Genomic DNA, 22,368 nt, shown 5'->3' with positions numbered 1-22,368 from the left:
AACACTTCTATTGTTTGGATTCCTTATTTCTATTGAACTGGTGAAATTGTTACTGCTGTTCATACAATCTGTCTATAGAGATATGAAGATATGATGAAATTACCATTACCTGGAAGCCATGTTTAATGCATGCTTTTTAAAATAGTAGCTTGCTGGTCCGTAGGTTTCTAGCTTGGTACTATTGGCAGCGATGTGCGCTGGAACTGAACAAACAGCACGCTTTCTGGCACAACATGCGCGTGCTACGCTACCGACACCAACCGTCTAGCACCTAGCGGGTGGGCGGCTGATGCAACAGCAGGTTGCACCGCGCTTAGCAACAAATCTGAGCAGACGAGCTGAGCCGCACCCGATTGGCCTTAGTGGATTATTTGCACCTCACTCTAATGCTCTTCCAGACCGTCAGCCATTAGCGTTGAGGCTGATTGGGAATAGCACATGGGATTGCCATGGGCAACGGCGCACCGTTAAGGGTGTTTGGCCTGTGCGCGCGGTGGCTGAGCGGATGGTTATTTTGGTATGGCGTCTATCACGCCCGCGGGGTCTGTACTTGTTGTGTTCGGCCTTAAATAACGAAGCCGCGCCCTTGTCAGAAGCGCTCCTCTGCCGGCGTGACACAGCCCATCTCCTCGGCCGTGAATCTGGAGACGGGGCCGTTCAAATATTTAAAAGGCAAACATTTAAAATTGATGCCCCCCCCCCCCCCGGTTTCGGCTGTCTGAACAAGGAGGGGTAGGGTCATCACTCTGAGCCACTGCTGCTGGCTGGTTTTTGCGATTGGGAGTGTGTGTGTGTGTGTGTGTGTGTGTTTATGTGTGTACATGCATGTGCACGTATTTGTGTGTGCGTGTGTGCACACGTTGGTGCATGTGTATATATGTTTGTGCTGTTCCTCTCATTCTGTGAATGTAACCCTGTATTTAGGAAGTACTACACTGAAAAAAAATGAAAGCTTGAACACATTGCCCAGGAGCAGAGAAAAACTGCCAACTTTTCCATGGTAGCTGTAGAAGATTATCCAGGCAGGGTTTCATGAAAAAAAAGGTAGAATTTATTTACTTTTTTACTTCCACTTGGCTCCCCCTCATTGATGCAGAGAAAATAAGTGACGCTTCAGAGGTCAATGGACGATCTCCACATTCAACTGCCTCCCAAATTCACAAAACATGCCTCCTCGTTCACTGCTTCACTAGCATTCTCACCTCTTTCTCGCTCTCTTTCTCACCCCTGCTCTCCTGACATCCAACTCCTGATAAATGACCATCGCTGGCACAGGAGTCCCACTGTTAAAGCGTTTGTTGCTAGCTGGAGCTCAGCCCCAGCTGTCCTGTAGAGACAGCCTGTCAGGGTGTGATGGGTAGAGGCCAATCTTACAAACACGCGAGGCAAGGCCCCCCGCGGGGTGAGTTTTAGGAGTTTTGGGTAACGTGATGACAGTGGAATTGGTCAGAATGGCCCAACGGGGGGCCCCCACCAGTCTCTTAAAATCACCCCTGGAGACGGGACAGAAAAGCCCTCACTGATGACTCATCTCACCGAGATCCGAAAGGGAGGGGCAAACCGGGAAGAGGCGAGACTGGACAGACCGGAAAGGCGGAGAAAGGGAGGGTAGAAAAGGAGGAGAGAGAGGGAGGAAGAAGAGGAGGAGGGTAGAGCCCTTGCGCTACTCCCGCACAAAGCCTTTCAAAGCCGCGTGAAAAAATACAACGCGAGTGAAACGCTGAAGGTGTTGCTAGGCGCAGTAAGTGCTGGCCCAGCACCGCCATAGACCGGAGCGCTCCGACCGCCTTCCACATCAATACCGGTTAATTTCCCCCCCGTCTCAGTGATAATGGGGTTTTTAGCGAGGCGTCAAATGAGCTTAGGTCTTCTCCGAACCGCTGTTCGGCGCGATCGGCTGGGCGCTGGCTCAATCCCGGGATGAACGCGGAGGAGATGGATGAGGGCAGCGGATGCTGAAACACGAGCGGCTTTTGCAGCCGTCTGCCTGCATGGCTTAGTGAGCACAATATCCGTACATATTTCATATCTGAAGGCCCCATACATACATACAACTATGAAAACACACACACACACACGCACACATGCATATAAACACATACATACACATACATTCATGCTTAAACAAACATACATTAGCACATACACACACACAAAATGTGACGAATATTGTTTATCCCTTAGATACACTACATGGCCAAAGGTATGTGGACACCTGACATCCAACATCTCATCCAAAATTACAGGCATTAATATGGAGCTGGTCCACCCTTTGCTGCTGTAACAACCTCCACTCTTCTGGGAAAGATTTATACTAGATGTTCGAGCATTGCTGCAGGGATTTCTTGCCATTTAGCCAGAATGGCATTAGTGAGGTTGGGCAATGATTGGGCGATTAGGCCTGGCTCACAGTTGATCCAAATGCTCCCAAAGGTGTTGGGTGGGGTTGAGGGCAAGGCTCTCGACAAAATCATTTCTATATGAACCTCGCTGCGTGCCCGGGGGCATTGTCATACTGAAACAGGAATGGGCCTTCCCCAAACTGTCACCACAAAGTCGGAAGCACAGAATTGTCTAGAATGTCATTGCATTAAGATATACCTTCACTGGAACTAAGGGGCCTAGCCCAAACCATTAAAAACAGCCCCAGGCCAAGGGTTGTCCAGTTACCTTTGGCTACGTGGTGTATATCCAGAGATATTGTGCCCCCCTGGGTGGCTTGGCATCTGATAAGTGGACACTTGTGTAAACATGTGCATATCTATGTACTTATCTGTACATGTATGTGTTTGTGTGTCTCTTAATTATACTGCCTATACTAATTATAGTACAGATAGTGTTCCAATGAAAATGGATTGTCAAAAATGTAATTAAGAAGAGTAATCCCATTCTCACTTTTAATTACACACACACATATATAATAGTGTTTGCTAGCTGATTCATTAACATTTCTGTATTGCTTGTCCTCGATCTGAATAAATGAGGATCACATAGCCCGGCATTGCAGATAAATTCCATTTTAACAAATTAGGTTTAAATTAAAGCAATTAGACCATAAAATAAATTTTAAAACAAGTGGTGATATCAGCACAGCAAACATAGCACCTGAAAGATGAATTTATTCTGTAGCACAGACTCCCATTTTTCTCAACACTGCCATCTCGTGGGATATTAAAGCATACACACATAGCAATCCTGCAGCACATCTCTGTATCTCTGTATCTCATATAGACACAGTTGTATGAATATACTTATATGTATGTATGCACTTGTGCAATATATATCTGTTCGTAACAGATTCAAAGTTATTACGGTCAGACTCTACGCCGGATCTTTAATGTAAAGTGCTCTCTGGAAGTGACACTGAGGAAGGTTCTGTGTACTGAGCTTATTAATGATAATAGATTGTTCTGGAGAAATGAACACTTTCCCTTTGTAAAGCTTGACTCTGTGGCAGCCCCCCTCTCTTCTCCATTCTCCCAGCACCCCCCCCCCCCCCCAGTAGTCGCCCTCCTCCTCTTCCTCCTCTCCCTCCATCCTCCCAACACTGCCCCCCTTCAGTAGTCGTCCTCCTCCTCTTCCTCCTCTCCCTCCATCCTCCCAGCGCCCCCCCCCCACCCTGAGTAGTTGTCCTCCTCCTCTTCCTCCTCTCCCTCCATCCTCCCAGCGCCCACCCCCCCCCCCCTCAGTAGTCGTCCTCCTCCTCTTCCTCCTCGCCCTCCAGCTCCTCGGCCTCCTCCTCGGCTGCCCGGCGCTCCTCCAGGGCGGCCTGCAGGGCCTGCTCCTCCTCCAGGCTGGGGTCCAGCGCCTCCGTGATCTCCTCCCCGCTCGGGTACTCGCGCTGGGGCGCCGGGGGCACGGGAGGGGTGTACCCGTCACCCGAAAACTTCATACCCCAGCCGATGTATATGTTCTCAAACTTCCTGCGTGACAACAGAGCAGAGGGAAGACGTTGATGATGTCACTGTATGCAGACCATGTGGACAACTGTACATGTATAGTGTGTGGGAATACAGTTATCTAACTAGGCATAGAGATTACTGTATTTACGGTTTATTAATTTTTTGTACGTTAAAATAAATTCTGTTAAAGACCTCCACTAAAATTTCCCTTGTGATAGTCATTAAAAATAATGCTTCAGACCAATGTTTTCAAAGAAAGAACCATAGCAGTGTTTAGCTGTACATGCGCACACCAGTGCCATAGCAAGAAAGTCATTTTAGGGGGGGGAGGAGTCAGGGTTGGGTACAATGGTTTCTCCAGTGGGCGTGAAGGTCACGGTGAAAGATTATTCCACAATTTTCTAAGTGCATTTGTATTTTTTTTTTTTAGGGGGGGGGGGGGCGGTCGACATTCTTCACAGGAAACATCCACATATTTCATGCAAATCCAGGGGTTCAAACCCAACTCCCCCTGGCTTAATTTCCCTTAACAGTAAAAGCAGATTTCTCAAAGCTAAAGCACATCAAAGCAAACCGGTTCCCATCGCTTTCTCCTGAAACAACCGCAGCCACACGGGTTTGAGAGCGCAGACGCGTGAGCCGTGTCCCCAGAGTGAGTCGCCGAAGAGAACAGACGGACGGGTCGGTCGCCTTACTTCCCCGTGGCGTAGGCGTAGGCCCCGGGCCACAGGTTCGAGCGCAGCACAGCGATGGCGAACTGGGGAATGAGGGCGGACGACATCTTGGCGCTCCAGGGAGGGGTGTTATCGATCTCTGGGACACACGGACATACAGTCAAACTGAGCCGAGTGAGGAAATACATCAATCACAGACAGTTTTTCAGAACAGCTTTGGCTAGGCAAGCCTGGTCTTAGAGTGCCAGAGACGTTTCTGTTTTTATTTATTATTTATTATTTATTTATTTATTGGATATCGTACTTTTCATGCATTGCATTCAAAATGCTATTTGCTTCACCTGAATCCCTAACTACAAATAAAGAAAATTATTAGACCCTAAAGAAGGCAGTTAACCAGCTGTCTGCCACTCAGACTGAATATGCAGGCTCAGGCTCTTAATAAGGTCTTGATCAAACTGGGCAGCCATGCCAGGATGGAACAATAGAACAGAAAGGTCTGTGACACTCTGGGATCAGGTTGCCTACCCCCTGCCCTGCGGGATGGGGGGGCAGGAGGACTCACCTGCATCCTCAGAGAGCGGGGTGAGCAGGGGGGGCCCCACCTCCGGCTCCGGCTCGTCCGGCTCCTCCTCTTTCTCCTCCTCGTCTCCCTCTTCCTCCAAGTCCTCGTCTGCCTTTTCGGCCAGGTTCACCCACACACAGCGGCCCTGACAGAGAGAGATGAGTGAACTGTTACCACGAGCACACAAGGACCCAGAAACACACTGGGATTGGACCTCTTTCCCCTTTAACCCTGAAAGGAGTAAGATCACAAATACGTGATTAGAATGTTCTTAACCAAACATTCTAATGCTGATGTAACAATCACTACTGATAATTGAAAGCAATGGAGTTCTAGAACAGTGACTTTGAATTTTGAAAAAACATTCTAAAAAAACCTACTCTTCAAAGGACTCAGCAAATATGGTATTAACGTTTTTTTATTTGTACTTTGATATAGTAACAGTGAGAGAGACAGAGAGAGGGATAGAAGAAGAAATAGAAATATAGTGAGAGAAAGAGGGAAGCAGACAGAGAGAGACAGAGAGAGAGAGAGAGAGAGAGAGAGACAAAGAGAGAGAGAGAGAGGTTTAATATGTCCGCTCAGTGCTTCTCAGGGCTCTCCTCCAGACCCCGCCCACCTGTTGCAGAATGTGCTGGACGTGATGCACCCAGTTGGCCAGGGACTCCACCATCTCCGGGACGGGAACGCCCTCGAACTCGGGGTTCTCCTCGAAGCTGTCCCGCGCCGTCTCCTCCTCCTCCTCGCCCTCCTCCTCCCCGAACTGGTAGAAGCCCAGGGGGCTGACCTGGGTGCCGGCCGAGATGCGGGCCACCTGGGCCCGCAGGTAGGTGGTCTCGTTGCCGGGGAAGGGCGGGTAGCTGACGACGGGGGCGTCCAGGTCCCCGGTGAAGAAGCGGCGGATCTGGCGGGCGGCGGTGATTTGGGCCGGGGTGACGGGGGGCAGCCGCACCCACGGCAGGCCCGGCTCGCGGCACACGAAGTAGGTGAACTTGTTCACTCCGGTGCGGTTCTCCTCCTTGGGCACCGCAGGGGGCGGCTTGTAGGTGGATTCGGGGAGAGGGTCGATCTGGAAAAGCAGGGGAAACAGTCGCACACAACACAAACACACCAGCGTCGTCACGCTACAGCAACATCCAGCCTTAACCCCAGCATTGGAGTACAGTTCATTTGAATTCAGCCAATTCACACAATTATATTGCTTAAATAAATTCAGTGAAAATAGAATACTAATAGAACACTACAAGAAAATTATAATTGATAAATTCCCAACAGGGAAATAAATGAAAACTACTGCTCCAATGATGATGTCAACTATGTGGTGACCAGCTATAACTGTAATTGTCTTCATTATCACTGTAAAATCAATCTAGCAGTTGTAGGGACACTGTAAAACACTGTCAGTACAGACTGTGCTATCCACCCCATCATGTGGGAGCAATTCGGTGTTCTCTGTACAATAGCTTCAGAAGAGCAGTGCACAGCAGACGAGTTCCGTTCTTTCGAGACCCACCGCCTCTTCCGCCTCCTCCTCGTCGTCGTCCTTGGAGCCTCCCTCCTTCTCTTCCTCGTCCGCCCCTTCCTCCTGCGGGCTGTCCTCCTCCTCTTCCTCCCCCTCTCGGAAATCCACCTCCGCCACCAGGTAGTTGGCCCGCGTCCCGAGGATCTTCCCCCAGAAGCGGCAGCTCTGGAGGGGCTGTGAGTCCACCAGCTGCTTGAGGGCCAGGTGGACCCTCTGCATCTCCTCCCTGGCCAGCCCCACCCCGGCCTGCTCCAGGAAGAAGCTCTGCTCGGCCAGGTTTGGAAGGGGCGTCTCCACCTAGGGGGACCACACTGGGTATTTATCTTTTCATCTTACTGCACAGAAACTTAAAAATACAGCTTCAGCAGTGGATTAAGCAGACTAGCTTGCAGGGGTGGAATCACTTCTATAATAATAATAATAGTACATTTATATAGCTCTTATCTAAATGAAAGTTACAAAGTGCTTCACAGAAAAAAACATTTAAAACAATGAACACATAAAATATTAAGAATATTTTAGGACAAATGAGAAATGAACAACAATAATAAATGTACATTTATTAAAAATAAAAAATATATATATATTTAAACTAGAAATGCGTACAGGATGTTACAGACGCACAAAAACAAATAAATAAAACGAAATCTTAATTTGCGAGAGCCCTCACCAGCTCTTCCTCCGGCTCGACCTCGTCTCCGCCCCCCCGGGTGAAGAGCGTCTTCTGCTGCTCCGCCAGAACCTGGACGGCGGGTACGGGGGGCGTGTCCCGCAGTGTGCTCTGTTTGTCCCGCATCCCTGCCCGCTTCACCTCCAGGCTCATGTCCTCAATGATATCGACCGCGTTTTCCGGACGCTCGTCCATCACCTTGCAAAGTACGCGGACCAGGTGGTCGTAGCTGACGGGTGTGAGGACAGATTGGGAAGCTTAATTCTCATCACAGTCAATGGACATCTTCAAATCTGACACAGGTTCAGTGAGCTATGGAACAACTGTTGCCACATTAACGCGTTAACGGTTTATCTAGGGGGATTCAAAGTTGCTCAAACTAAGCCAAAATAATTTCAAAGAAACAGCTCGTGAAGTAGAAAAGTTAATTGTCAATGTAGGACGTGTAAAGTAGGCCTAACAATAATATGCTGTTACTTTTCAAAATAATGACTGCGCTGATTTAACTAACGTGAATTGACTTAAAGCCTGGCACCGTTTATGGGCAGATGGCTGATATAGTGAACTGAAGCACGATGACCTTTAGGAAACACGAGGGTAAACTTGAATACTGTGCAATTCAGCACCAGACAGCACTGCTTCAGGTAGAGTTTCGCTGATACAAAATTAAGGTACAAATATGTATTTTAGTTCACAAGACATTGACTTTGCTAATTTAACCAAAATAAGTAATAGTCATCCCATTGTTGTTGGTAACGTAGATGCGGTTACTCACAGGTTGAGGTTTGACTTCGGGCTGTTCTTCAGCATGAAGGCTTTGAAACAAATCGCCGCCTGTTCCGTGGGATTGTGCGGCACGTCCTCTGACTGCTCCATCCTTTGCTTTTCTTGGCGATCTCTAAAAAGTTTATTGGTTTTTCCTAACTGACGTTAAATAATTTGGAAGGTAAACAACTAACTTAGCTCGTTCAGCCACCCAACATGTGAACATGCCAATTAACGTTAAGTCGCTAACAAGCACGCTAAAGAAGGACCGCCCTACCTCGATCGTTATAAATATCTAATTTGGTAGCTATGGTTTAATAGCGTTAGTTTACAGCGTTTCTGTGCGCGTTATCTGGATAGTTAACCACTTTATTTCAGTGAGCTTGCAGATCGTTTCTTGGCGTTACAGACGTCCATGAGCGCTGTTTCTCTTGCAGTGGTAGTTAGGGCAAACAAAGCGGTTGCTATGTGGCAGGAGCGCAGGTCGTGCTTCGTGGATTGGCCACTTAAAAGACGGTGACCAGCGTGTTCAGTGGGAAGCGATATGTGGACACAGCGTCGGGACGAGTGATAATATTTAACGAATAGCACCGCATGCATAATATCACCGAGCCCGCATCTTGACGCATATTATTACCTTCCCGTCGTTTCTCATTATTATTTAGTGATTTTCGAAGCTTCTAAAACAGCGATGAACGGAGCTGGCGATTGTTAATAATCAAAGCGAGGGTTTATAATCAAAATACGCGCTTAGCAAATCTCCATCTTTGATACTAGTAAACGAATAACTCCACGAATTTAGTGATAAAAGTGTTTCTTTCAGGAGCAAAACTCTAAAGAGCATTATGCATACGTCAACTAAGCCGTCATTGAAACTCAAATCCACATAATTAGTCCCGTTTATCCTTACATAGCTGTATTACATGAGATTATTTGAATGTTATGTTGTGTGTGTGTTTTTCTGTTGTGTTTTGCAATGCAACATTTCCTTGACAAAGCAATGAGGTATTGCAGTTTAAAACAAAATAATTTGCTTCAGCTTCATACCAGCTGTATAGACAGGTGAAAAACTTTTACTAAAAATGCAAGCATCTCTAAACAAGGGTGTCTAATAATAAAAATCACAAATTCAAAAAGGATATTAAATTTCCTTTAATTCTCTTTCAAAGAATGCCTTTTGTTCCAAGCAATCAGTCAACTTCTTCCTCCAAGACAAAATACAAACCTAGAAATCTAGAAAGTTACCTCTCAGCTTTCTCTGATACACAAGGGAGTTTTATGACATTACTTATTTTAGTTTTCTAAAAAAGAAAAGCGTGTTTCCCCATGACTTGAATTTCTGCAGCTCGTCCTTATTCCAGATCTTCAGCAGCTCAATCTTTGTGGACTCCACACACGCCAGTGTATCCTTTTTCCTTTTCTCCACCCTTTGCGACGCTAAAGCTACTCGGTACTGTCCTCAGGCGATCATTCTGGATCGCCAGCCTCAGTCTCTGCCTCCACGTTACTCTCTTCCATGGGCTCTTTCGATTGGTCGGCTTCCTCAGGAGGCTCTGCTACACCCTCTTCCATTGGCTCATCAGCCTTCTCCACGGGGGAGGGGGCGGAGATCTCCTCGGGTTCCACCGATTCCTCCTGGTGAAGGAAGCATTCGCTTTTATTTAGTTCACATTTTCTCTGCTTGCATTCCTCATTTTCTGAAAGAAGGCCGGCAGTTTAACACACGCCCCTCTGCTTACCTGCGTGACGGCTTCAGTGGGGTTGTCTTGGGCAGCGACAGGGGCGGGCTCTCCTTGCTCCATTGGCTCCTCCTCCTCCTCCTCCTCTTCCGGATTAGCTGGATATGGCTGCTGGGGTTGGGGTTGGGGTTGGGGTTGGGGCTCAGGGGTGGTGGCCTGCAACACCGGGGCAGGTTCCACTGCAGGGGGCGGGGCGGGCACTGGCACTGGCACTGACACGGGCACAGGCACTGGCACGGGCACGGGCACAGGCACAGGCACAGGCACAGGCACTGGCGCTACGCTAGGCGGCTCCATCTGAAGCGCAGGGGGGAGAGAAGAACGATTACAGAGGCCGAGAATAACAAAATGGTTCTGACAGGTGCGATACGGCAGTGTCTGCTGCTGTACTCATAAGCAGCTGAAACGGAGCGGACCCCGACCTTACTGCATGCGTTTGGGGAGCACCCCCCCGACTTTCTCACCTCCCGTTCCTCTGGCTCGACGACCTCCGGCTCCTGCCTGGTGTTGGCCTCCAGCACCGCCATGACGGAGGCGGGGATGTGGGCTTGCTGGAGGAGCAGGAGGAGGGAGGGAAAGAGTGAGAGACCAGTCTTAGAGAAAGACACTGTGAATGAGCCAGCTCTAATTCTGGGCGACGGACAGAGTCGCATTTATGATGATGAGACTGTTAGAGCACGCCAGAGAGCAAGTGCACAGCTAGTACTTTTTAATTCGTAATTAGGCCCCAGCTTATTCCGTTAGGATGATGACGTTGATGTTACTGCTTATTATTATTATAATATTTATTATTACTACTTTTAATTATTTTATTGACTGTGTTTTTTGTATGCTTTAGCAATACAATGCATTGTGCTCGTCAACGTAATGAAGCAGATTTGAAAATGGCTGTGCATTGGGGACAGTTAGACGAGTTGAAGAACAGTTAGACCGAGAACACTGCTCAAGACTCAGGCCTGCATTCACAAAGTGCTTCTGAGTGGGAACCCTGATCTAGGATCAGTCAGCCCTTGACCGCATCAGAACCTCATCCATTTACAGCCAAGAGGCTGAACTGATCCTAGACCAGCTCTCGTACTCCGAGGTGCTGTGTGAATACGGGCCTCAGACTCATCTCAGCCAGCTGTAGAGACGCGGTGTGGGGAGCAGGAGGAGGAGGAGGGGTGCGGACGGCAGGCCGCAGGGCCGAGAGCGGGTCTTTTTTCGGGGGGGGGGGGTACCTGGTGGGGGGTGAAGGAGTGCACGTGCTGCAGCAGCGGCTCCCTCATCTCGGGGCAGCGCTCGAACACGCTGCTCAGCTGGGGCGGGGGCAGCTGCAGCAGGACGGTGAAGGACTGCGGCTTGGTGCGCTGGCAGCACTTGACGAACCCCTCCCACACCTTGGGGTACTTCCACACCTGCAGGCCGGGGGCACAGAGAGCCGCCTCTTACCAAAAAACACTTCCATCACCCAGCTGGGCGCTACATGCTAGCAGGTTTGATTAGCATGGTTTAGGGCCTGAGGATAGGATATGGGCTTACATAACCTCTGAAGCTGACCAAAATATAAGGAACACTCATTTGTTTTCAAATGTGATGTGACCCCAGACATTGAAAGGGAGCGGGGTTAGCATGATGCTGAAGAAAGCAAATAGCCTGAGTGTGTGTGTGTGTGTGTGTGTGCGCATGTGTGTGAGGGGATGAAGTGGAGCAGCTTGTTCCTGAGTTCTTGCTTGTGCTTGAGTATGTATGTGTGTGTGTGTGCGTGCATGAGTGTGTGAGGATTAGGTGACATAGAATGTTCCTGACTTTCAGCTTGGGCATTCAGAAGTGTGTACGTGCGTCAGTGCGCGCCCTTGCGTGCGTACGGACGGGGCCGCGGCCGCTGACCTGCTTGGGGATGAGGCGGGCCAGGACGTTCATGACGAAGCCGCCCAGCCGCGGGTACATGGTGAGGGACTGGATGACGGTGCGCATGAGCAGCATGGGCAGGGGGCTCTGCTCCATCAGCTGCTGCATCACCACCGCCAGCACCTCCGACGTGTACACGTTCTTCTCCCCGAAGCACAGGTTCGTGGCTGCAGACACACACACACACACACCGAGGTGAGAACTCACAGAGCACTGCAGGGCTTCGCATTTATAACCTGGGTCCTGTGATGTCACAATGGGAACTATGACGGAAGCAGTGGGCGGAGAGGGAAAAGGGGGCGGCCAATGGGAGTGCACGGTTACCCTTGATGATGGACTTCATGTCGCACTTGGTGGAGTCGATGTTGTGCAGGGCGACCAGGAGCTCCCCGGGGGTGAGGGGAGACATGGAGGAGCTGCCCTCACCTGTGGGGAGGAGAGAGGAGGTGGGGAGGGGAGAGGAGGTGGGTGGGGGGACTGTGGCATTACCTCCTCACGCTGCATGGACTGGTCTTTAGCTCATATAACAGCACTTAACACAGAACACACGCAGTAGCCAAAACATACACAGCTACACCACACAAACAGATGTCCACATTTCACATTTATACCTAACATCATTGCCCTTTTAAAATAATATATTTTTATTCTGTTACAGACAGAGAGACACACAGACAGACGCACACACCCTTACATGCCATTTTCACTGAACTGAAAACGTTCTGCATATTTAACGTGTTAATAAAAGCTATCGCCTCCGGCCGTTGGAAGACATCGTGCCCTTACTGTGCTGCGTGCCCAGCAGGCGGTTGAAGACTTCCTTCACCACGATGGGGTTGAGTTTGATGAGTTTGGGCAGGGCCTGGATCACCTCTTTCTGCACAGACGACAGGAGCGAGCAGACAGCGTCAGAGAAACGGTCCTTCCAGCAAAATTCCAGTCGAGCAAGGACTTAAAATAAGCTCAACCACCATGCAGACAGCAAGGGTAGCAGTTCCCAAGCTGGGTCGTGAGACAGCTTAAAATGGCTTATGTGGAAAAATTAACTTTCCGTACTTTACTACATATTATGGTCTTTCCACAGACAGACCATTTAAACACTGCACCAGTTACAGTTACAGTTACACATCTGAATTCCATGTCTAAAGATCTTTTAGGCAAAGTTGTGTGCTACAGACAGAAATTTGTTCAGTAAATGGGCTCAGAAGGTTGAGGGGCCACTGAGGGAGAGGCATAGAGGGTGAGGAACTGATCATGATACCACAGAGTTTCAGACTGATACAGACTGCAAAGGACAGTGGGATAGGAAGGGTGCAGGGCTCATCCTGACCTTCTCCAGTCCGTTGATGACGGGGATGAGGAACCGCACGTCCGGCACCCGCTTGTGGTACAGGTCCCTCACCCTCTCCACCAGCTCCGGAGAGGGAGGCACTGGAACACAACGCAGGCCGTCAAAACCACACACGCACACACACACACACATACACACACGCACACACAAAGTATTCTGGAGTGAGATTCTAATCTCAGTCCACACTGTCAATAGCACTGCAATGTAAACATGGTGTTCAAAGTCACACAGTCTGTGCTAGTGACCGGTAGGCCACGCCCCCTTCAGAACCCCAGTGTTGTCATATGGTGGGTGGGCGGGGCTTCACGCATGAGTGGCGGGTGAGGGCACGGCGCTGTACCTTTGTCTGTGAGGATGTGCAGGCAGCGGGTGACCAGAGTCTCCGCCCCCTTGGGACAGTTCTCCACCAGCAGGAGCAGGTCGGGAGAGTTCATCCCCATGCCCCGTATCTGCAGAGCAGAGAGCGAGCGTTCTTAAAAACACACACCTGCCTACTGTGCTCCTGCAGCAGGAGAGGAGATGTAACAGAGCTGAAACACACACAGGCGTCTCTACACTGCTAAGGGACAAAGACTGCAGGAAACACGCAACACAAACAAAACAGGAAGTGACAGAAGGAAAAGAATAAAAACACAACAGGAAGTGACACTAGGGAAAGGAAATGGAAACAGTGTTACATTTCCTCTTTATCGCCCCACTTTGTTTTACCACTGGGTCACATTGCGTAAGTTTGAGGAGGCGGAGTCAGGCGCAGGGAGGGGGAGGGGAAGGGGGAGAGGCGTACGGGCTGCTCGATGACGCGCAGCACGGTGCGCTTGATGTCGGCGATGGCCTCGGTGTAGACGGACGCCAGCTCGTGGACCAGCCTGTGGTTGAGCGGCAGGAGGGAGAGGTAGAGGTACAGGCACTGCCTCACGGTCTCCTCCGTCCAGGGAGACGCCACCTCTGCAGGGGAGGGAGGGAGAGAGAGGGAGACAGCAAGAGAGAGAGAGAGAGAGCCAGAAAGAGAGAGAGCATGAGAGAGAGAGAGACAAAGAGAGAGAGCAAAAGAGAGATACAGAGCGAGAGATAGACAGAAAGACAGAGAGAAAGAATAGTTAGAGAACAGAAAATAATTTTCCAGATTTGCCCCAATACGGTTCAATTAGGTTTTTTTCCTGTTTTTACTCTCTCAGGAAAATATCCACTGTAAACCACTGTGTGTCACAAAAATAAAGAGCGACTCTGATTGGTTGGTGAGTTGATTGACAGTAGATAGAGAAATGAGGAGACCCAGCAGGCCCTCACCTGTGTCCTTGTCGGCTCCGAAGAGCAGAGAGGGGGGGTTGGGGTGCACCAGCAGCTGCATGTAGTTGAGAGCGAACTTCTCGATGTAGTCCCTGAGCTGGTCCTTCTCGTACATGCGCTTGATGAAGGTCAGGGCGTTGGAGCGCACCTGGACACACGGACGTGGCAACGCAAAAGTTAAAGCGCTAAGTGTGCTCCAAGCACACCCCCTACAGGCCCAGCTACAGGGCTACTGCTGCTGCCTGCACTCACACAAGCAGTGGGCTTCCGCCTACATTTCCCATCATGCACAGGGGCCACATCGCTTCTCATCAGAACTCATACTGTTTCACCGATTACACCAAGAACACCAGTGCACAAGTGCTGTTAATACATTTATACAAACAACACGTCCTTTTTTCAATTAAAATAAACATATGCGAGAAACACTGTAAAAAAACAATCGACGCTACTGTGCCAATCAGGAAGAGAGGGACAAAGGGGAGAGAGAGAGAGGGGCGGGGAGCACAGTGGTGGCGGTGACCTTGTCCTTGTCGTGGGAGCTGAGGTCCAGCAGGACGTGCAGGTACTGGAACTGCCTGGAGGGGCGCTTCACGATCAGCTCCTTCAGCGTGGTCATGCCCAGGTACACCCGTGACTGCAACACAACGTGCCTGTGCTCAATGTGTGTGTGTGTGTGTGTGTGTGTGCGTATGAGCGTGTGTTTGTGTGTGTGTGTGTGTGTGTCTGTGTGTGCACGTGTGCATGTGCTAGTGTGTGTGTGTGTGCGCGTATGTGTGTACGCCGCAGAATGAAAGCCAGCCTGACCTCGTCCTCACAGTAGCGCCGAATCACTTCCAGAGCGGACTCTGTGATAAGAGGAGCCTCCAGCACCAGCTTAGTGAACAACCTGAGAGAAAGAAAGAGAGGGGAAAGGAGAGGGAGACAGATGGAGGGAGAGAGGAGGTGTGTGTGTGAGAGAGAGAGAGAGGCAGAGAGAGGGAGAGAAAAAGAGGGGAGACAGATGGAGAGAGTGAGACTCCAGGTCGCAGGGAGCGCAGCTATAAAGGGCGGGCTCCTCCCTCCCCTCCCTTGGCCCCTCCCTTCCTGGCCCCTCCCTTGGCCCCTCCCTCCCCTCCCTTCCCTCCCTAGCTCCTCCCTCCCCTCCCTTTGCCCCTCCCTCACCCGTCCCTCTGCTCGGGCTTCTCCTGCAGGCCGGACAGCAGGGTGATCAGGCAGTGGTCGTAGCTGTCCAGGCAGCCGTTGGGCAGCTGGCTGAGGTAGGCGTTGTACTCCTGGTACAGCAGGGAGAAGGCCAGGTCGCTGCGCAAGCGGATGTCCTCCAGGACGAAGGCCAGCACCTCGTCCTTCATCGCCCCCTCGAACTGCGTCACCAGGCGGGAGAGCAGCTTCACGCGGACCTGGGCGGGGCAGGGCGGGACGGGGGGCGTGGCACAGGCGTGTCAATCACGGAAGGAAACTCCCAATAAGGTCTCGCATAATGGCTAAAAGCAAAGCTGTTAATGTCTGCCTACTCAGGAATACTGCATTATTTAAAGAGCAGCTCTGATAGATTAGCAGGCAAGTATCCAGGCGAGCTTAGCGTTGCCTTGGCTCCAGGCCTGACTTACGTGGGCCATCCCACTCCGCGCGACGGCCTTCTCCGATTGGAGGATGCGTTTGACGGCCATGTTGGTCAGTTTCTCCATCTGGGCGTCCGCCAGGGGCTGCATCACGTCGGCCAATCGGAACACTTTCTTCCGCCCGCTTGCGCCGGGGGCTCTGGAAAGGGGGGGGCGGAGTCAGTTTATAAGTTTCGGACTCTCAGCTCTCACGGTATAACAACACAACAAACAGCCTTCTTGCGAACGTGTCCTTCTGTGTCGGCCATCTTGGAGACTCACTTGGTCTGCGTGGAGGGCAGGATGGGCTCAGGCATCCTCTTCACCATGGCGACCTGGGGGCTCTCCTCGGCGTCCTCCGATTGGCTCTTGCCCCCGTAGGCCCCCACCACGGAGATGGCCTGGCCCATGGACACGGACGACACCCTACGCTTGATGAGCAGGTCTTTGGAGGCGGACAGGGTCTCTGTCGCCGCCTCCAGCTCCGCCGCTTCCTTCCCAGCATCCTCCTCTCTCGCCTTGCACTGCTCCAGCCCTGAGGCGTGGAGGGTTTAGAAGATATTAGAGTATAATAATAATAATAATAACTAATAATAATGATATAAACAACAACAAAAAACAAAAACAATGCGGGACAAGCCTGGGTAACATGTGGCAGCCATTTTGTTCCAGAACATTCCCCACTCAAATTCTATACCGGCCCTGCCTCTGCTCCCCTCCTGCGGACCGCCTCACCTGGCCCAATCCCAGCGGAGGTCATCTGAGTGGCCATGAGGCGCGCCAAGTGTTTAATTTGGGCGTCGGTGCCGGCAGACTCCACCGGGGTGTAGGTGGCCTGGAAGGAGGCCGGCATGGCGTCGGGCAGGTAGACCATGCTGATCAGCACCTGGGTGCAGAGGGACCCCCGCGGTCACAGAGTTAGGCACAGGTAAAATTCAAACGCTTTGCCTGCACCAACAATTCACTTTTCCAAGCTCATGCAAAGATTTACTACTCTAAATTCAATAAAACATATAACCAACGATGCAATATCAAAACAGACTACATATCCCTGAAATGAACACAGTCTCAGGATTAGCTCAATGGGTACCAAACTCCTATAATCTACTCTTGTAATATATATAGTTCCTGGTCCAGGGTTAGTTCCCAAGTTCTTTGAAGAAGTCTGTCAGAGTTAATTTTCAAGACATTTAGTGCTAATAAAAGGTGTGTGATAATGTTTATTTCTACATCTAAGACCTTACAAAGATTTATTTAGGAGAGTGGTAACCTGCAGTAGCAAATGCAACAGAATTCTATAAGCAGGGTCAGGGTCAAATTCATTGGAGTACTGGAGTACCCAGCATACCCCGCCCCACCCCCCCCCCCCCCCCCCCCCCCCCCCCAGCCCCCAGGCTCTCACCAGGTTAGCCACGTTTTCGGGGGACAGCAGCGGGAGCAGGAACTCGGCGGTCAGGTCGATGGCGGACTGCGTCCCCGGGACGGACGAGGGCTTGGGGGCCAGCGCCGGGGCGGGCTCTTCCTTATCTTCATCATCCTCAATGAGAGCGGGCTCTGAGAACACGACACCAATAAGCAAACATGCTTCCATTTACTGCTCGTTCACCTTTCTCCCCGATTCTCACCTACCACTGGTCTGTGGTCTACCAACCACTCACTAACATGGTGGACCACTTAATGCCATCATCTGCACAAGTGACTATGTACAGCAGGGAACATTATCTGAATGTGTGCCCTCACTGGTGTATATCAAGATAACACATTGTTCTAAACTTTCGATGTTCATTATTACACAAGTAGTGCATAACAGTAGACCAAGAAATTAATGGGTAAATAAACAACCTGCAGTACCCCATGACAAAACATACGCCAAGGCTCCCATGAATGTAAGTCAAGGGCTACCTGACTTATACAGAAGCACAGACGGACTCCCCAGTGGCTGATGAACAGCGGTAGAGAAATGAATGTTCAACCCAGTGACCTGTCTGCCTGGTTAGCAAACGCAGCACACACTGAAACTTTTAAAGTAAGTGAAATAAAGCTAACGGTCCAACCCAAAGCTAATGGTCCAGCCCAAAGTTTTTTCTTCTGGGCACATTTCCCTGGCTTTGCAAGGACAGTGGGATATAGAAGCGCTTCCCATGACTTTCCCATGATGTTCCAGGACAGAAACGTTCCCGGGGAATGTTCCGGAAGGCGGTAGGCGGGGGCGCGCTCACCCATCTTGATCTTCTTGCCCTCGGCGTAGGGCTCGTGGCGGGCGCGCTTGCGCTGGTCGCGGGGGGCGGGCGTGCAGCGGGCGATGTCGCTCTGCGCCATGCCCAGGTCCAGCAGCAGCGTGCCGATCTGCCCCTGGAACTCCACGCTGCACGGGTGCCGCAGCACCGACACCAGGTGCAGCTTCAGGTTCTTGCGCACGCTGCTCACCTGCGACTTGGCCAGGGTGGGGGGCAGGTTGGCTGGGGGGGGAAAGGAAGGATCAGACTGTGAACCAGACTGACTGATCTGGGATCTGCCAATAACACATACAGAACATCCCAACGAGCCATAAAGACTGATCTAGGATCTGCTTTTAGGACTACAGAAAGTCAAGAGAAATCAAAGAACCTGATCTGGGATCTCAATGTAACCTCAGTGTAACACACGCAGCCCACTCCCAAGGGCTTCCAGCACTGTGCCTCTGTCCCGTAGTCGTGGACGGTACCCGAAACTCACCGTGCAGGGTCTCGTAGGCCTGCACCACCTTGGACATGAACATGGGCCGTTGCCGGGCCAGCGTTGCCAGGGAGCCCAGCGCGGTGGTCAGGTTGATGCTGGAGATGGCCGGGTGCACCATGAACTTCAGCAGCTGCTCCAGGGCCTGCTTCCCCTCCTCACACAGCGTATCTGAACAGGAACACACACACATAGCTCACCTATACCACACCTATACCACATCAGGGTAAAGATACTGACACACTAAGCACACCTATACCACAGCAGGGTAGAGAATGACACACACACACAGCACACCTATACCACAGCAGGGTAGATACTGACACACACATAGCACACCTATACCACAACAAGATAGATACTGACACACACATAGCACACATATACCAGAGCAGGGTAGATATTGACAAACACATAGCAGACCTATACCATGGCAGGGTAGATACCGACACACACATAGCAAACCTATACCAAAGCAAGGTAGATACTGACACACACAGCACACCTATACAACAGCAGAGTAGAGAATGACACACACACAGCACACCTCTACCACAGCAGGGTACATACTGACACACATATACCACACCTATACCACAGCAGGGTAGATACTGACACACACGTAGCACACCAATACCACAGCAAGATAGATACTGACACACACATAGCACACATATACCAGAGCAGGGTAGATATTCACAAACACATAGCAGACCTATACCACGGCAGGGTAGATACCGACACACACTTAGCAAACCTATACCACAGCAAGGTGAAGATAATGACACATACATAGCTCACTTATACCACAGCAGGGAAGATACTGACACACATAACACATTTACACCACAACAGGGTAAAGATAATTGCACACACATAGCTTACCTGTACAACAGTAAGGTAAAGACACTGACAGAAACACACACATAGCTCACCTATACCACAGCAAGGTAAAAACGTTGAGAGAGACACAATCCTTAAAGCATTAGACATTATGAGCTAAGCTGACCCAAGATCAGCAGGGCAACCCCCCCCTCGCCTCGCCCCCCCCCCCCCCCTCACCATAGCGGATGTAGGAGTGGTCCCGCGGGATCTTGTCCAGGCTGATGTCGCCCTCCTGCCGGCGGGGCGTGTCCGAGTCGGGCGTCCGGGGCGACAGGGTGATGATGAGCGACTCGGTGAACTTGATGGCGTGGGTGCGCACGCCGTCGTTGTCCGAGTCCAGGAGCGCCAGCACGTCCTCCTTCATCTGCGTCACCATGTCCCAGCATGCCTCCTGCATGTCCGACACCGCCTTGGAGCGCACCAGCCACTGGCGCACGGGGAGAGCGCGGTCAGAGCATCCCCGCCACTCTGCTGGCGTCTATGTGACCGTTCGCTCAGCCATTACGCAGAGGTTAACAGTGAGCTCACAGGCCAACGTAGCCAATTACTGGAAAAGTATGCTCTATTCTGCTAAACATGCACTGCTCTGCTAAATGCTAACCGCGTTTATAGAGTCTTGGGCATTAAGGCGACTGTTTTGTCCCCCAGACATTGTGTGTCTGGAATATAAGTTACAGTTTATGATATTAGTGTCCGGAAATGTGATTGGTTCTAGCAACTCTTGTCGGCAGTACGTCATACGGTCTGCCTCTGGCGTTGAAAACTCCCATCGCCAGTTGGAGACGCAACCTATACAACACTGTGATCTTTCATAAGTGACTTTGAGTTCATTTATTAGCAAAGCACACCCCCGAAGGTTTGACAAACATCTCGCATCCGAGCGTCAAAATGTACAGTCTCACAGTACAGTAAAGCTGCGAGCCTCACAAGTAGCTTTAGACACCCTTTGATGACATCAGAGGAGGTGGGAGACCTGCATATCCTGGTCTTGCTGCCACATGTTGTTGCCAGGTGACAAAACCCCGCCTCCCTGTTAAGGTCACGGAGCGGACAGGAAGTGAGGCCGCGCCGCGCCGTCTGCGTACCTGCAGGGCCACTTTGTAGAGCTGAGTGAGGGTGAGGATGGCCTTCTTCACCACGTTCACGCTCTCGTCCTTCAGCAGCATGTTCAGGTTAGCGATCAGCTTCAGCAGAAGCTCGTTGTCTCGCTTGCTGAAAACACAAGGCAATTCGCACCGGTTTCAAATGGTTAAAACGGTACCCATCGCTTTAAATCGCTGAGGGAAAAAAAAGAAAATAAAAGCAATCGATCTGTCACTTTGCAATAAGCGATTGGGTCTATGTACATACCAAGCCTCCTCTATGAATCCGATCACAAATTTTCGGACTTCTATCGATTTATCAGTCTGGAATGCTATGATCTCCTGCAAAAAGAGCAAAGGGATCACTGTGTTTCTTGTCATACAGCACTGCTGTTGCAAACAGTGTAAAATGCACTGTACTTACATCCAAGAAATTGTCAAGCAATGAAGGGTCCTTATTAATGATGAGCTCCTGAACCTGTATGGTGACAGGAAACAGTTTCACTGTAGGGAACGTTCATCATGAAACATTTGAAAAAACTAAACGTGAACTGGAGTGACCAGTACTTTTCTCCATTGCATTTCAAGCTGACCAACAGCCAAAGTCTTGCTATTCCATTCCATTCCATCTCATGATGTGAAATATTTCAAGACAGTTGTATCAAGGCATTATCAAGGCAGTGTTCATCAAAGCCAGTGGAAAGTGAGACACACACCTGCTTCAGGACAGTGAGCTTGTTCTCTGTGGAGATTAGAGCAGCCTGGTTCAAAAGATCCACCACCTGTTGAGTGGGAATGAAAACAGACGTTCCCTCATAAGGATGACAGTTGAAATCTACGCACAACTGTACTGCCGATTAAAAGGATTGTGGCTTGTGCTGCGGCAGTACCTTTTCACTGGTGGTCATGTCGATAGCTGTGTCTTCTTCCCCAGTGAAAAACTGCGAGGCCACGCTGGTCCTCACGCCCGTACCACCTTCCCCGCTGCCCGACGCCATCCTGGCTCGGAGCTGTCACCGGCCGGGGAGCACTTAGGTGGATCTGCTAAACATTGAAAGATCTCCAAGCATTAAGATCTCCACAATGCTTTTGGCACTGACAGGGAAATTTCAACACAGCATTAATGTTTTATTTGTCCGTCCCACAAATCCGCACCAATAAAAGTGCATTCGAAATCTACATTTATCAATGAAACAATCTAACAGACCTACGACAATTTTTCACTTTTATTTGGGGGTAGAAATGAGTGATAAATAATTCATTTAGATAAATGACCGAATAATAACTTCCCAAAAATTATTATTATACGGCCAGGCTAAAGTAGCTAGCTACATAGGGAGCCGGTTGGACCACGTCGTTAGGTTGGCCGATAGGCAAAAGTATTTTTCTAACAACCTAATTAAAAGCAAAGCAAAATCTAACCATCTTACCCAAGGCAGATCGTGGATTGCTTTCAAGAAAAAGCTTTGAAATACAACTGTTTTAGGGATAACAGGCTGCTAGGAACGCGCCATATTGATTTGGACACAACCGGAACAGGATGTATATAGTTTTTAAAGCAGCATAGAGTTGTGGGAATAGTAGTTTATTTTTGGTATTTTGGTATTATCCATCGATGTTACTAGATGGCGCTATTGAATAGTACAACTCAAAACCAACCATTTCAAACAAGACTTCCTGAAATGCATTATATGAAAGATAGAAGCGCAGGGTTTTGCTA

The 22,368-nt window shown here is 50.1% G+C and overlaps 2 protein-coding genes across 3 annotated transcripts; both read right to left on the bottom strand.

The window, feature by feature from the left end:
- Positions 1–3,685: 3,685 nt before the first annotated feature.
- On the bottom strand, positions 3,686–8,540 carry rsph4a (radial spoke head component 4A). The gene is made up of 7 exons (XM_035432673.1): positions 8,109–8,540; positions 7,334–7,562; positions 6,655–6,960; positions 5,761–6,210; positions 5,142–5,286; positions 4,598–4,715; positions 3,686–3,923 (listed from the first exon to the last, which is right to left on the bottom strand). The coding sequence occupies exons 1-7, from the start codon at positions 8,207–8,209 to the stop codon at positions 3,686–3,688; spliced, it is 1,587 nt and encodes a 528-aa protein (XP_035288564.1). The 5' UTR covers positions 8,210–8,540.
- Positions 8,541–9,232: 692 nt separating this feature from the next.
- sympk (symplekin) lies at positions 9,233–22,179 on the bottom strand. 2 transcript variants are annotated; one of them, XM_035435119.1, is made up of 27 exons: positions 22,079–22,179; positions 21,539–21,692; positions 21,365–21,430; positions 21,073–21,126; positions 20,917–20,990; positions 20,652–20,778; positions 19,744–19,993; positions 18,682–18,852; positions 18,186–18,425; positions 17,369–17,520; positions 16,702–16,852; positions 16,249–16,501; positions 15,976–16,126; positions 15,530–15,765; positions 15,173–15,254; positions 14,889–15,002; positions 14,366–14,513; positions 13,863–14,023; positions 13,419–13,527; positions 13,058–13,158; positions 12,514–12,604; positions 12,052–12,153; positions 11,707–11,894; positions 11,058–11,234; positions 10,302–10,388; positions 9,838–10,134; positions 9,233–9,733 (listed from the first exon to the last, which is right to left on the bottom strand). In XM_035435119.1, exons 2-27 carry the CDS (start codon positions 21,644–21,646, stop codon positions 9,566–9,568), a joined length of 3,858 nt encoding a protein of 1,285 aa, XP_035291010.1. In that variant the 5' UTR covers positions 21,647–21,692; positions 22,079–22,179; the 3' UTR covers positions 9,233–9,565. The 2 variants fall into 2 exon arrangements, with proteins under 2 accessions (XP_035291010.1, XP_035291011.1); XM_035435120.1 differs by having other exon boundaries at positions 21,539–21,689.
- Positions 22,180–22,368: the final 189 nt, after the last annotated feature.

The sequence above is a fragment of the Anguilla anguilla genome, chromosome 9 (assembly GCF_013347855.1).
Source record: "Anguilla anguilla isolate fAngAng1 chromosome 9, fAngAng1.pri, whole genome shotgun sequence".
Classification (NCBI taxonomy): Eukaryota; Metazoa; Chordata; class Actinopteri; order Anguilliformes; family Anguillidae; genus Anguilla; species Anguilla anguilla.
Note: the sequence above shows the minus strand (reverse complement) of the source record. Positions and strands in the feature narration are given on the sequence as shown.